Genomic DNA, 13,456 nt, shown 5'->3' with positions numbered 1-13,456 from the left:
TTGGAATCAGCTGGAGGAGGGGGTGTGCGCGCTACGCAAGCGCATTCTGCTAAAGTATGTTAATCTGGCAGAACGCCCCTGCATTTTCCCAGCCCTCCATTTCTTTACTATCCATCTCTTTTTTACCATCCATTTCTTTCTTTACCATCAATGATCAAATTAATGTAGATTACGGGCTCGCGGCATTCTGCCAGATTACTATACTTTAGCCAAATGCACTTGCGCAGCACGCACACCCCCTCCTCCAGCTGATTCCAACGCGTCCACCTGACTTCCGTGCAGCTACATCACTTCCGGGTATAGACTTTTGTCCGGGTATAGAAAAGTGGCAGAACACCGGCATGAGTTTCTTCAGTCACTTCGGCGCGAGATCCCGCGAGACCGGAGGTCACGGGTCTCGCGGGATCTCGCGCCGATACACATGATCTTATGCAACGTCATATCCGGGACGTCACAACAGGAAGTGACGTGACGACTCAGGGTATTGAAGTATTACGGGGTAGGGAAATATCACTGGACACCGGCGCCAAGTACAGACTAGACTAAAGGATCGTCAGCGAGCGACACAAGTACGTACGTGGGTGGGGGGGTTTTGGCGGCAATTTCAAATTACATAATGGAGCCTGGCTGGAGGGCAGTGTGACTGTGCACTGTCTGTGGGGGCAGTATTACTTAGTGGAGCACTGGGGGGCAAATTACATAATGGAGGGCGGCTAAAGGGGCGTGGTCAATGGGCAGAGTCAAGGGGGCGGCAAAATTAGCTTTTGCCTAGGGTGGCAAAAATCCTTGCACCAGCCCTGGTGGTAGGGGTGGAGAAAGCCAGGAACTCATGAATATCGGGACTCATTAATATGCACTGGAGCTATTAGAACCAGCAGCATAAAACTAGTGACAAATTCCCTTTAATGGAAAAATAAAATAAAATACATGTCAGAAGAGCTGCCAGGTCTTCTTTAACCCTTTCAGGACATGGCCTATTTTTATTGTTTTCATTTTAGATTTTACTTTCCCACCTTCCAAGAGTCATCATTTTTTTTGTTTTTGTTTTGTTTTCTGTTAACATAGTTATATAGAGTGTTTATAAAAATGAATGGAGAAGTAACTGACTTCCTGTCCTTTGTCAGTTGGAGATCAGAGTGTTGGTCATATGACACGGCTGAGAATCAGAAGGGAGGGGATAACTTACAAATACTCACAAAACTACCTTCACTACAGTTTACATCATGTAACTTTCTTAACAGGTCAAAGAATAATGATTTTTAAATAATGAAAATAATATTAAACAAGACACTCCTTTTTAAGGGTGTTTTCTAGTTCGCATCAGTATCCTTTAAAATAATAATTTATGGAGGTAGCTGTAATTTTGTTATGTATTTCTTGGGGAAGATGTACATGCAGTAAACAACTTCATGAGCTTATCTGTTAAAACCTATAGTGATCTTGGAAACTCCCCTTAAGGCTGGGTTCACACTTGAGCGTTTTACAGCGCGTTCAAACGCGCTGTAAAACGCTCAACACATGAAAACCAATGCTTCCCTATGGCCCTGGTTCTCACCTGAGCGTTTTACATTGCGTTTGAACGCGCTGAAAAACGCCCTACGCTCAAAAAAGTTCTTGAGCTTCTTTGGGGCGTTTTGTCGCGCGTTTGCGGCCATAGGACACTGCTGTCAATCACACAAACGCGCGTAATACGCGCGTTGACTATAGACAAAAACGCGCGACAAAAACGCGAGTTAAACGCGCATATCAAATACTCTCAAGTGTGAACCCAGCCTAAGGGTTGTTTTTTGCAGGGCAAGTTGTATATCTTATATCTGCCGCACATGGAGCGGGCTCAGAGCGTGACCGTGTGCGAACTCTACACGCGGCACCACAACCTGGTGCGTGTAAGAGTTAAGTGTGGAATCACTTTCAGATAAATAATTCTATATCACTTTGTGATAACATGTACTGTACACAACAGCAGTGCCCGCATGATCACCTGTACAGGAGGACAGCTGTAAATGACAGACCTTTAAATGCCAGGATCTGAGATACCAAATATGGAACTCTGGCTGTGCCATTGTAAATGGCAGGAACAGAGTTTAAAAAAAGTTAGAATGCACAAAATATTTGAAAAACAAACTTTATTGAATAAATTATGCAGAAGAGTTATTCATATAGATATTTTGTTTCTCAGCAGATACTAAACATTATTTATGATCTATGTACATATTTATTTTAAAATAGCACTCCCACAAAAATTTGTATTGTCTGACCTGTTAGGCTACTTTCACACTTGCGTTCGGGGTTCTGCTTGTGAGTTCCGTTTGAAGGCTCTCACAAGCGGCCCCGAACGGATCCGTACAGCCCCAATGCATTCTGAGTGGATGCGGATCCGCTCAAAATGCATCAGTTTGGCACCGTTTGGCTTCCGTTCCGCTCAGCAGGCGGACACCCGAACGCAGCTTGCAGCGTTTTCGTGTCCGCCTGGCCGTGCGGAGCCAAACGGATCCGTCCAGACTTACAATGCAAGTCAATGGGGACGGATCCGTTTGACATTGACACAATATGGTGCAATGTAAAGTCAGAAGTCCCTATTAATATACCATCAGATCGGAGTCTTCTCCAATCCGATGGTATATTTTAACTTGAAGCGTCCCCATCACCATGGGAACGCCTCTATGTTAGAATATACCATCGGATTTGAGTTAGATCGTGAAACTCAGATCCGACAGTATATTCTAACACAGAGGCGTTCCCATGGTGATGGGGACGCTTCAAGTTAGAATATACTAAAAGAACTGTGTACATGACTGCTGCCTGGCAGGTGCTGCCAGGCAGCAGGGGGCAGACCCTCCCCCCCTCCCCTGTATTTAACTCATTGGTGGCCAGTGCGGCCGGCCCCCCCTCCCTCCCCTATATTTAACTCATTGGTGGCCAGTGTGGCCGGCCCGCCCTCCCCCCCCTATATTTAACTCATTGGTGGCCAGTGTGGCCGGCCCCCCCTCCCTCCCCTATATTTAACTCATTGGTGGCCAGTGCGGCCGGCCCGCCCTCCCTCCCCTATATTTAACTCATTGGTGGCCAGTGCGGCCGGCCCCCCCTCACCCCCCTAATTAAAATGACCGACCCCCATCATTGGTGGCAGCGGAGAGTTCCGATCGGAGTGCCAGTTTAATCGCTGGGGCTCCGATCGGTTACCATGGCAGCCAAGACGCTACTGCAGTCCTGGCTGCCATTGTTACTTAGCAATTTTAGAAGCATTATACTTACCTGCGATGTCTGTGACCTGCTGGGCGCTCCTCCTACTGGTAAGTGAAAGGTCTGTGCGGCGCATTGCTTATAGCACAGACCTTTCACTTACCAGTAGGAGGAGCGCCCGGCAGGTCACAGACATCGCAGGTAAGTATAATGCTTCTAAAATTGCTAAGTAACCATGGCAGCCAGGAATGCAGTAGCGTCCTGGTTGCCATGGTTACCGATCGGAGTCCCAGCGATTAAACTGGGACCTGCCACCAATGATGGGGGGGTCGCTCATTAACCAATGAGTTAAAAACAGGGAGGGGGGGGTGGCCGCACTGGCCACCAATGAGTTAAAAACAGGGGAGGAGGGGGGGCTGTCCGCACTGGCCACCAATGAGTTAAAAACGGGGGGGAGGGAGGGGGGGGCCGGCCGCACTGGCCACCAATGAGTTAAATATGAGGGAGGGGGGGGTCGGCCGCACTGGCCACCAATGAGTTAAATACAGGGGAGGGAGGGGGGGGTCTGCAGGGGGCAGTCATGTACACAGTTTTTTAGTATATTCTAACTTGAAGCGTCCCCATCACCATGGGGACGCCTCTGTGTTAGAATATACTGTCGGATCTGAGTTTTCACGAAGTAAAAAAAAAGAATTGAAAAAAAACAGTTATGCAGACGGATCCGTTCTGAACGGATGCAAGCGTTTGCATTATAGGAGCGGATCCGTCTCTACAGACACCAGACGGATCCGCTCCGAACGCAAGTGTGAAAGTAGCCTTAGAAAGGTACATGATGTACATTGTAACAAAGGTAATTTTCTTACCAGTGAGTGTGACTGTATTTGTGAGTTATAACCTCGCTTCTCACTGTCTAAATAACACAGCATTTTTGGTGTGTGGACAGGAAACCTATTTCTCTATGTATTCCTATGGGAGCCTCAATGTCAGTATTATAGAAATGAATGCAAAAGTAACTCACTTCCTGTCCTTTGTCAGTTGGAGATCAGAGTGTTGATCACATGACACGACTGAGAATCAGAAGGGAGGGGATAACTTACAAATACTCACAAAATTACTTTCACTACAGTTTACATCATGTAACTTTCTTAACAGGTCAGAGAATAAAGATTTTTAAATGATGAAAATAATATCAAACAAGATACACTCCTTATAAGGGTACTTTCACACTTGCAGCAGGACAGATCCGACAGGCTGTTCACCCTGTCGGATCCGTCCTTCCGCTATTTCGCCGCGTCGCCGGACTGCCGCTCCGTCCCCATTGATTATAACGGGGACGGGGGCGGAGCTCCGGCGCAGTACGGCAGTTCGCGGTGAGAGGCCGCCGGACTGAAAAATCGGACATGCAGGACTTTTAGTCCGGCGGCCTTTCGCCGTGCACTACCGTGCTGCGCCGGAGCTCCGCCCCCGTCCCCATTATAGTCAATGGGGACGGAGCAGCGGCACGGCGAAATAGCGGAAGGACGGATCCGACAGGGTGAACAGCATGTCGGATCCGTCCTGCCACAAGTGTGAAAGTACCCTAAGGGGGTTTTCCAGTTTGCATCAGTATCCTTTAAAATAATAATTTATGAAGGTAGCTGTAATTTTGTATTTCCTGGGGAAGATGTACATGAGGTAAGCAACTTCATAAGCATATCTGATAAAACCCATAGTAATCTTGGAAACTCCCCTTTAAGGTGTTTGGTGAATGGTGTTTTAAAAAATATATATATTTTTCTCTGCATGTTTCCATTTTATAAATAAAAATGTAATTTACATACCTCTAAATTGAGCCTAAAAAGTGCAATCTGTTCTACAATTTATAGGGACCCCACAGTATGATAAGCCATCACTTAGTAAGGACAGCACCTTTGAAAAAAGCACTCCATATACCGTATAACTCACCACCAATATAGTAGCAGTGTAATTTGGTACACCCTAACTTATTTGCATCCATACTTTTTGAACCTTTTCATTATGGGAACCTAGTCATGTGACCTGACTGCTTGTTCTAATGTGTAAACAGGAACTTCGTCTCCCCTCAGTGGCGGACTTCCTGTGAACTGTAGGATGACATCATTACGATCAAATCCCTCCTGGCACAAAGTTCTGCCTTACACATACACTTGTGTTCAAAATTATTCAACCCCCAATGCTGTAAAGGGTTTTAGGGAATTTAGTGTACATTTGTAATTGTGTTCAGAATGAAATCTTACAAGGACTTTTTAAAGAACCAAATGCAACTAAAATGACATCAATTGTTTTTGTAATACAGTATTAAATGTTTTTTTTGTGATTTCTTCATTGACACAATTATTCAACCACTTAAAGACTACCACTCTTATGAACAGAGGTTCATTCAAGTGTTTTCGATCAGGTATTGAAAACACCTCTGGATGTCAAGGAGCAGCAATCAAGCATAATAAGAACCAATTAGGCAGATTTAAAAGGACTGTGATACTCAGCTCCTTCTAGACATTTACTGGTGTGTTTACAAACATGGTGAAGTCAAGAGAATGGTCCAGGAAGACAAGAGAAGAGGCGATTTCTCTTCACAGGAAGGGCAATGGCTATAAGAAGATTGCAAAGATGTTAAACATACCAAGAGACACCATAGGAAGCATCATTCGCAAATTCAAGGCAAAGGGCACTGTTGAAACGCTACCTGGTCGTGGCAGAAAGAAGATGCTGACTTCGACTGCTGTGCGCTACCTGAAGCGCAAAGTGGAGAAAAGTCCCTGTGTGACTGCTGAGGAACTGAAAAAAGATTTGTCAGATGTGGGTACTGAAGTTTCAGCTCAGACAATAAGGCGCACACTGCGTAATGAAGGCCTCCGTGCCAGAACTCCCACGCGCACCCCCTTGCTGTCTCCAAAGAATAAGAAGTGTCGACTGCAGTATGCCAAAAGTCATGTGGATAAACCACAAAAGTTTTGGGATAGTGTTCTGTGGACTGATGAAACAAAATTAGAACTGTTTAGGCCCATGGATCAACGCTATGTTTGGAGGAGGAAGAACAAGGCCTATGAAGAAAAGAAAACCTTGCCTACTGTGAAGCATGGCGGGGGGTCAATCATGCTTTGGGGCTGTTTTGCTTCTACAGGTACAGGGAAGCTTCAGCGTGTGCAAGGTACCATGAATTCTCTTCAGTACCAGGAGATATTGGATGAAAATGTGATGCAGTCCGTCACAAACCTGAGGCTTGGGAGACGTTGGACCTTTCAACAGGACAATGATCCCAAGCATACCTCCAAGTCCACTAGAGCATGGTTGCAGATTAAAGGCTGGAACATTTTGAAGTGGCCATCGCAGTCGCCAGACTTAAATCCGATTGAGAACTTCTGGTGGGACTTAAAGAAAGCAGTTGCAGCGCGCAAGCCTAAGAATGTGACTGAACTGGAGGCTTTTACCCATGAAGAATGGGCAAAGATACCCGTAGATCGCTGCAAGACACTTGTGTCAAGCTATGCTTCACGTTTAAAAGCTGTTATAACTGGAAAAGGATGTTGTACTAAGTACTAAGATTAAATGTCACTTGGGGGTTGAATAAAACTGATAATGATGTGAGCACAGAAAAGACATTTGTGGTTATTTCATTATAAATGTTATGTTATATTTGTCTGACTTACAAGTGCCTCTTTGATTTAATAGTAAACAAGATGACTGAAATGATCAAAATCAATATCAAACTGGCAAAAACACTCAATTTCAGTGGGAGTTGAATAATTTTGAACACAACTGTAGGGTGTGCGTGCCCATTTGTTGTTCCATTTTGGAGGGATGTCTCAGCAGCTCTCAATCATATCTGCTCTACTATCATCTCTCTTACCCCTTCACTGGTGCTGCCTAACCTACCAAGTGACTCATACCCTCTTTCTAAATCATATTTACCCCCTCTATTGCTTATGGCAGCCAAGTTACTGATACCCTAAGGCTGGGTTCACACGAGCGTGTCCGGATTAGGTCCGGATGCGTCCCGGTATGTTGCGGCAAAACCGCGCGAGTAGGAATGCAATTGCAGTCAGTTTTGACTGCAATTGCGTTCCGATGTTCAGTTTTTATCGCGCGGGTGCAATGTTTTTTGCACGCGCGTGATAAAAAACCGACACTGGTACCCAGACCCGAACTTCTTCACAGAAGTTCAGGTTTGTGTTAGTTGTAGTGTAGATTGTATTACTTTCCCTTATAACTTGGTTATAAGGGAAAATAATAGCATTCTGAATACAGAATGCATAGTACAATAGGGCTGGAGGGGTTAAAAAAAATAAACTCATTAACTCACCTTCTCCTCTTGATCTCGAAGTTCCCGGTCTCTTCTTTACTTGAGTTGTGGGCTAAAGGACCTTTGGTGACGTCAGATCTCATGCTCCAATCACATGGTCCATCACCGTGGTGATGTACCATGTGATTGGAGCATGAGATCTGACGTCACCAAAGGTCCTTTAGCCCACAACTCATCAGTAAACTCAACTCAAAGGTCCTTTAGCCCACAACTCAAGTAAAGAAGAGACCGGGAACTTCGAGATCAAGAGGAGAAGGTGAGTTAATGAGTTTATTTTTTTAAACCCCTCCAGCCCTATTGTACTATGCATTCTGTATTCAGAATGCTATTATTTTCCCTTATAACCATGTTATAAGGGAAAGTAATACAGTTTATAGACTGTCACCTAGCAACCATGCGTGAAAATCGCACCGCATCCGCACTTGCTTGCGGATGCTTGCGATTTTCACGCAACCCCATTCACTTCTATGGGGCCTGCGTTGCGTGAAAAATGCAGAATATAGAGCATGCTGCGATTTTCACGCAACGCATAAGTGATGCGTGAAAATCATCGCTCATCTGAACAGCCCCATAGAAATGAATGGGTCAGGATTCAGTGCGGGTGCAATGCGTTCACCTACCGCATTGCACCCGCGCGGAAATCTCGCCCGTGTGAACGCAGCCTTACACTGGCTGAGTGATCAACCACCTACACTTGGGGAGTGGATTGTGAAAGTACAGGAAATTTATAGACTAGAAAGAAGACCTCTCTAGCTGGGAATCATTCTCACACGATAATAGGGCATACAAATTTAGTGAACTTCCTCCATGGCCCTTACTCTACTTAATACATATATGCTGTCTTTGACAAGTTTTAAACCTTCCGCCCACTGTCTCTTTACCAATAGGGGAGGCAATATATGCAACTTTATCTTAGGCTATGTTTAGTGGAATTGCTTCTTAATGTGCCATTTTATGGGCAATACCTTTATGAGTAGCTGAATGTTGTCATGACCTTTTGGCACTGTTGCATATACTATTATTATGACTGTACTGTACAAATCTCTCTCTCTCTCTCTGCAGTTGTTTTAAGTTAAAAAAAAAAAAAACTCCTGGGAGCTCTCAGGCCCCTCCCCACACTCTGCTGTATATATCTGTATTCTGTTCATGATATAATGTCTCTCCTAGGACAAAGCGTGGTAGATGAGCGATATATGGTAGATGAGTGTATACATTGATAAGCTGCACTTATATAAACCTAGGGTGGCCAGATGTCCAGTTTTAGGCCAGACAGTCCGGTTTTTAGACTCCTGGTCCTCTGTCCGGTTCAAGGCCAGGACGGACAGCCAGAAGTCCTCCTTTTTTGTGGTCCGCTCACTTGGTCACTTTAAAGGGAACCTGTCACCAGGATTTTGGGTATAGAGCTGAGGACATGGGTTGCTAGATGGCCACTAGCACATCTGCAATACCCAGTCCCCATAGCTCTGTGTGCTTTTATTGTGTATAAAAACCGATTTGATACATATGCAAATTAACCTGAGATGAGTCAGAGATTGAAAATATGACTCTTCTCTGGTCACACGAGTAAGATATGACTCTTTTATGTTAATTTGTATATGTATCAAAGCGTTTTTTTTTTTACACAATAAAAGCACAGAGAGCTATGGGGACTGGGTATTGCGGATGTGCTAGCGGCGATCTAGCAACCCATGTCCTCAGCTCTATACCCCAAATCCTGGTGATAGGTGCCCTTTAAGGAGGCAGGGCCCGGCCCCGGCGGCAGCATGTCTGGATCTGCGCGCTTACCTGATGTCAACGTCATATCAGCACGCGTGCTGCAGCTGCCCCGGCCAAATGTGCAGGCGGGAACTATCGGAAACAGGAGCGCCGCGGATGGGAGAGCAGCAGAGGTGAGCACATAGCTCTTTCAGGAGCCAATACCTGGGGATGAAGATCGGGCGCAGCAGGGACTAAAGTTTTCATGGGCAGACGTTTTGGAGAGAAGTCTGAAGTCTCTACAGTGGGAAGATCAGCTAAGCGTGTAGTATCTAGTGTCTACACTTACTGATAGGGGGTCATCCAGGGGAAAGCAGTGACCAGGAGCCCAATTGGAAGCATGGGTTTGAGTATATAAAACAGACAAACTGAAGGAACACAGGCACAAGATGGAGTGATACGAATAGAATGGGGAATATTGGAGAGATAGAGCTGGATTGGCCAGGTTCTCACACACAGCATTTGTCCGGTGGAGTATTTTACATGTGAAAGAACAGAAAATTCCATATTTACATGGGGCAGTGGTATACTATACGTTTTTTTTTTTTCCCTGCCTGTGATAGGGGCGTGGATTATAAATTTGGGGGCGTGGACGGTGAGGTCTGGCTTTCTGGGATGAAGCCAGGGGCCACCCTATATAAACCTCCTGACTCACACTGCCTGCCTGTACTATCTGTGTGTGCCGACCCTCCAGTGTACAGTAGTTCTATGAGATGTAGCTTCACACTTACATGCCTCGTACATGTTAGAGCTGACAGGGAAGAGAAAGATGACAGGAGAGAGGGCAGAGAGTCTCAAGCTGCATCACATAGGAGAACATAAAGGCTGCAGTGTGAGGGGACAGCAGTTCTGTGTCACCAATTTGTCATGGATGGCCAGAGAGGACACAGAGCAGTGCAGTGTGTCCTCTCTGCCCACCCCCTGAAAAGTCAAGCATGATGGGAAATGGAGTATTCATTAGGAAAACCATATCTGAGGGGAAGAATGAATCAAGATGGCTGCCAGCCCACAATTTGCACGTCAAATAAAACAGGTATACAGCAAAGTCGGTAGTAATGCCTTTATCTCGGTCAGGAGGGGTGAACGAATCTGCTGTGACAGATTTGCAAATAGTTACATCCTTCAAATACTTAGGGATTCAGGTTACGGCTGATAGTAGAGAATTTCAGGACCTGAACTTGACCCCGCTACTGGATAGGTTTAGGAAGAAGGTCCATGCTTGGATCCGCCTTCCTCTTACATTAATAGGGCGCACTAATTTGATTAAGATGACGCTTATGTCGCAACTCCTGTATTTGCTTCACAGCGCCCCATCCTGGATACGCAAATCTTTTTCCGCACTGTAAATGCGATCTTCAGAGATCTCATATGGAAAAAGGGAATTCCTCGCATAAAACTTTCTACACTAACTAGGCCAAAGACCCAGGGAGGACTTAAAGTCCCGGACCCTGAGATTTATTATTTGGCAGCTCAGATGAAACATATTCGAGGGTGGGGAGATGAGGGTAAGCTAAATACTGTAGGTCGGTTGGTGAAACATCTACTGAAAGGGAAAGGTTTGCTATCGGCGTTAGAGGATGGTACCTTCCTAAGATTAGGAGTCACTTACCCAATGCTGCGTACAATCCATGAAGTGTGGTGGAAAGCTAGAGGGGTTGCGGGAGTTAGTGGTTTTACTCAGTTCACCCCAATTTGTCCAAATCTAATGTATGGAGAATTGAATAAGGTGTCCGCAGTACGGGCATGGAGGCAGTATGGTCTTACTAATGTGCACCAACTGTTCCAAGATGATATGCTTAAAGAATTGTCAATTGCAACGAGAGTTTGCGATCCCGAAAACTCTATTCTATGTGTATTTACAACTTAGACATGCCATTAACTCTCAGGAATGTCAGGAGAAGATAGTACCAGCTGCAAAACACGCCATAATAAATCTTAGTACAACGCACGGCACCACTAGTGGTGTAATTTTGCTTCAGTACTGGAGTCTTATGGACTCAAAGTGGAAGCAAGCCCCACTGACTCTTTATGATAAATGGCAAAGAGACATCCCAGATTTGACGGAGGAGGACTGGGAGGCAGTATTAGAGAAATTCCCAGAAGTAGCACTCAGTGAGGCCCACAGAGTATCCCAACTATTTCTTCTGCATCGAGTCTATAGGACCCCGAGGTTGCTAAAGAAAATGGGATATAGGGTAGACGATCTATGTGCTCGCTGTGGGACACCCAATGCAGATCTTATCAATCTGATGTGGAACTGCCCGCGACTAAGACGATATTGGCTAGATGTGATAGCACTTATTGTGGATATATTTGAGGTCCACCTGGAGCCGTCTGCTCTAGTGTGTATACTCAGTATAGTTAAGACACTCCCAATAGTGGCCGAACTGAAAATTGCGGTTAGGCGCATTTTATACACCGCTAGGAAATTGATTGCATACTATTGGACTGCTCCTCATCCTCTGAAAGTGGCGGAATTGGTGGACCGTGTTCACAACTTGGTGAAATTAGAAAGTTTTTTATATATCAGAAAAGGGGCAACAATAAGAAATTTGATAAGATCTGGTACCCCTGGACTCATCACTATACTCTGGTATTATAGGGCTGACTTGCTGTTAGATTTCAGAATAATGCGAGTAGATAGACTTGTCGATTGGGTCTGACAGGGTGTGGTGCTGTATTGTATTGTACTGTATTAAGCTAAGATGTATCTATATTCGGCAAGATGCACCCTTTTTCTGTACTGCCTTCTCTTTTTCTTTTACTGAACGATTCCAGTCAGATTTTTTCTTCTACCTGTGGAAAATCAGACCTTACTAGTGGAATGCTCCTTTCTATCTGAAATCGTATGCTGTAGGATAATGCTTGCATCTCTGAGACCCTAAGAGACTGTATATTTTGGATACATAACTAGGCCTGGACGGGATGGCCCTCGGATGCGTTGCAGTGCACTATACACCAAATGGGCACCCAAGAAACGTTAAGAATGGACTTTATTCATATCACAGTCTATAGGGGTGGGGGATTGTGGGGTGGGAGGGGTTGGGGGGTTGAAACGGGGGTTGCTTGTCTCTGTAAACTTTTTGGAAAGGTTAACAATAAAAAATAAAATTAAAAATTAAAAAAGGGTATACAGAGGCACACACAAGAGCCTTCATCTTATTCTTTAATAATGGCCCATGCTGAACTATATAGGGTTTATATGTAATAACAGGGCTTCCCTCCCAGACTACAGATTATATGGTCCAGTCTTGTTCCTCCAGTATATATGCTCCCACACCCATCTCTATGAAAGTCATCTGAATGCAGCCTTTTACTTCGTTTGAAAGGAAATTAAGATCAGTGCAGCATAAAGTTTTGCCTTGATTATCTTGAATGCTTTAGTAATCAGTATTTTCCCCTTTACAGCCCCCCTTGTGAAGATGAAGCAAGCCTTAACAAAGCTGAAGCAGGAGAACGTACAAATGGACATTAGGATCGGGGTTGTGGAACACGCGCTGCTGCAGTCAAAGCTGAAAGAAAAGTCAAACATGACGCGAGACATGCACGCTGCAGTTATTCCAGAATCTTCCATTGGAGATTATTAATTATCAGGCTTTATTATACTATAAATAAACATAATGAAAAATAAAAATCTAGTAAATTAACAGCACCCATTACCTCTAGGAAAATAGCGCTGGACCACAGAATAAAAAAAACATATCCTCTTTATTTTTATAGATGAACCAATGCAAAGAGACTGGGTGAGGAAAAAAAAATGGGTAATCACATACGTGTCGGTGAAAAGAAATAGTTTGCATATAAACATACAACGCAAAACAGTCGAATGTCCCAAAAAGTATAGGGAAATAGACGAGGGAATAAAAGTGCAAGCGCAGAGAAAATCTACCAGAGCTCACCCGCAACACTCGCCCACCGTTCTACAGTTTATAAACCTATAAATCTAGATGTAAAATCCTTCATTATGCAGTACAGGGTTCCTGTACTTCTGTGGAAGAATTATTATGGCTCAATAAAAAACTAAAATGCCAAGGTCTAAGTGTCTACGTGTCTTCACAGAACAGCGCCAGCAAAGCAATGACCCAGCATCAGAAGACCTTCCCACTTCATGGCACTGGCTCTGCCCTACTGTACTCGGTTTTGGGGAGAGGTAGTTTATTTCCCCCCGTGGATACGCTACCTCCTCAATGTAGCTAG

At 44.7% G+C, this 13,456-nt stretch overlaps 1 protein-coding gene across 2 annotated transcripts in view; it reads left to right on the top strand.

Annotated features, from left to right (window-relative positions):
* Nucleotides 1-13,456, top strand: part of IFT57 (intraflagellar transport 57) — a 40,140-nt gene extending 26,684 nt beyond the window's left edge. Inside the window, exon 12 of one of the 2 annotated variants that reach the window (XM_040424909.1) lies at nucleotides 12,668-13,456. In XM_040424909.1, coding sequence (XP_040280843.1) covers nucleotides 12,668-12,846 — 179 coding nt within the window. In that variant the 3' untranslated portion in view covers nucleotides 12,847-13,456. The remainder of the gene's footprint in view (nucleotides 1-12,667) is intronic. The other variant, XM_040424910.1, reaches the window with a different exon arrangement.

This window comes from Bufo bufo, chromosome 3 (assembly GCF_905171765.1).
Source record: "Bufo bufo chromosome 3, aBufBuf1.1, whole genome shotgun sequence".
Classification (NCBI taxonomy): domain Eukaryota; kingdom Metazoa; phylum Chordata; class Amphibia; order Anura; family Bufonidae; genus Bufo; species Bufo bufo.
Note: the sequence above shows the minus strand (reverse complement) of the source record. Positions and strands in the feature narration are given on the sequence as shown.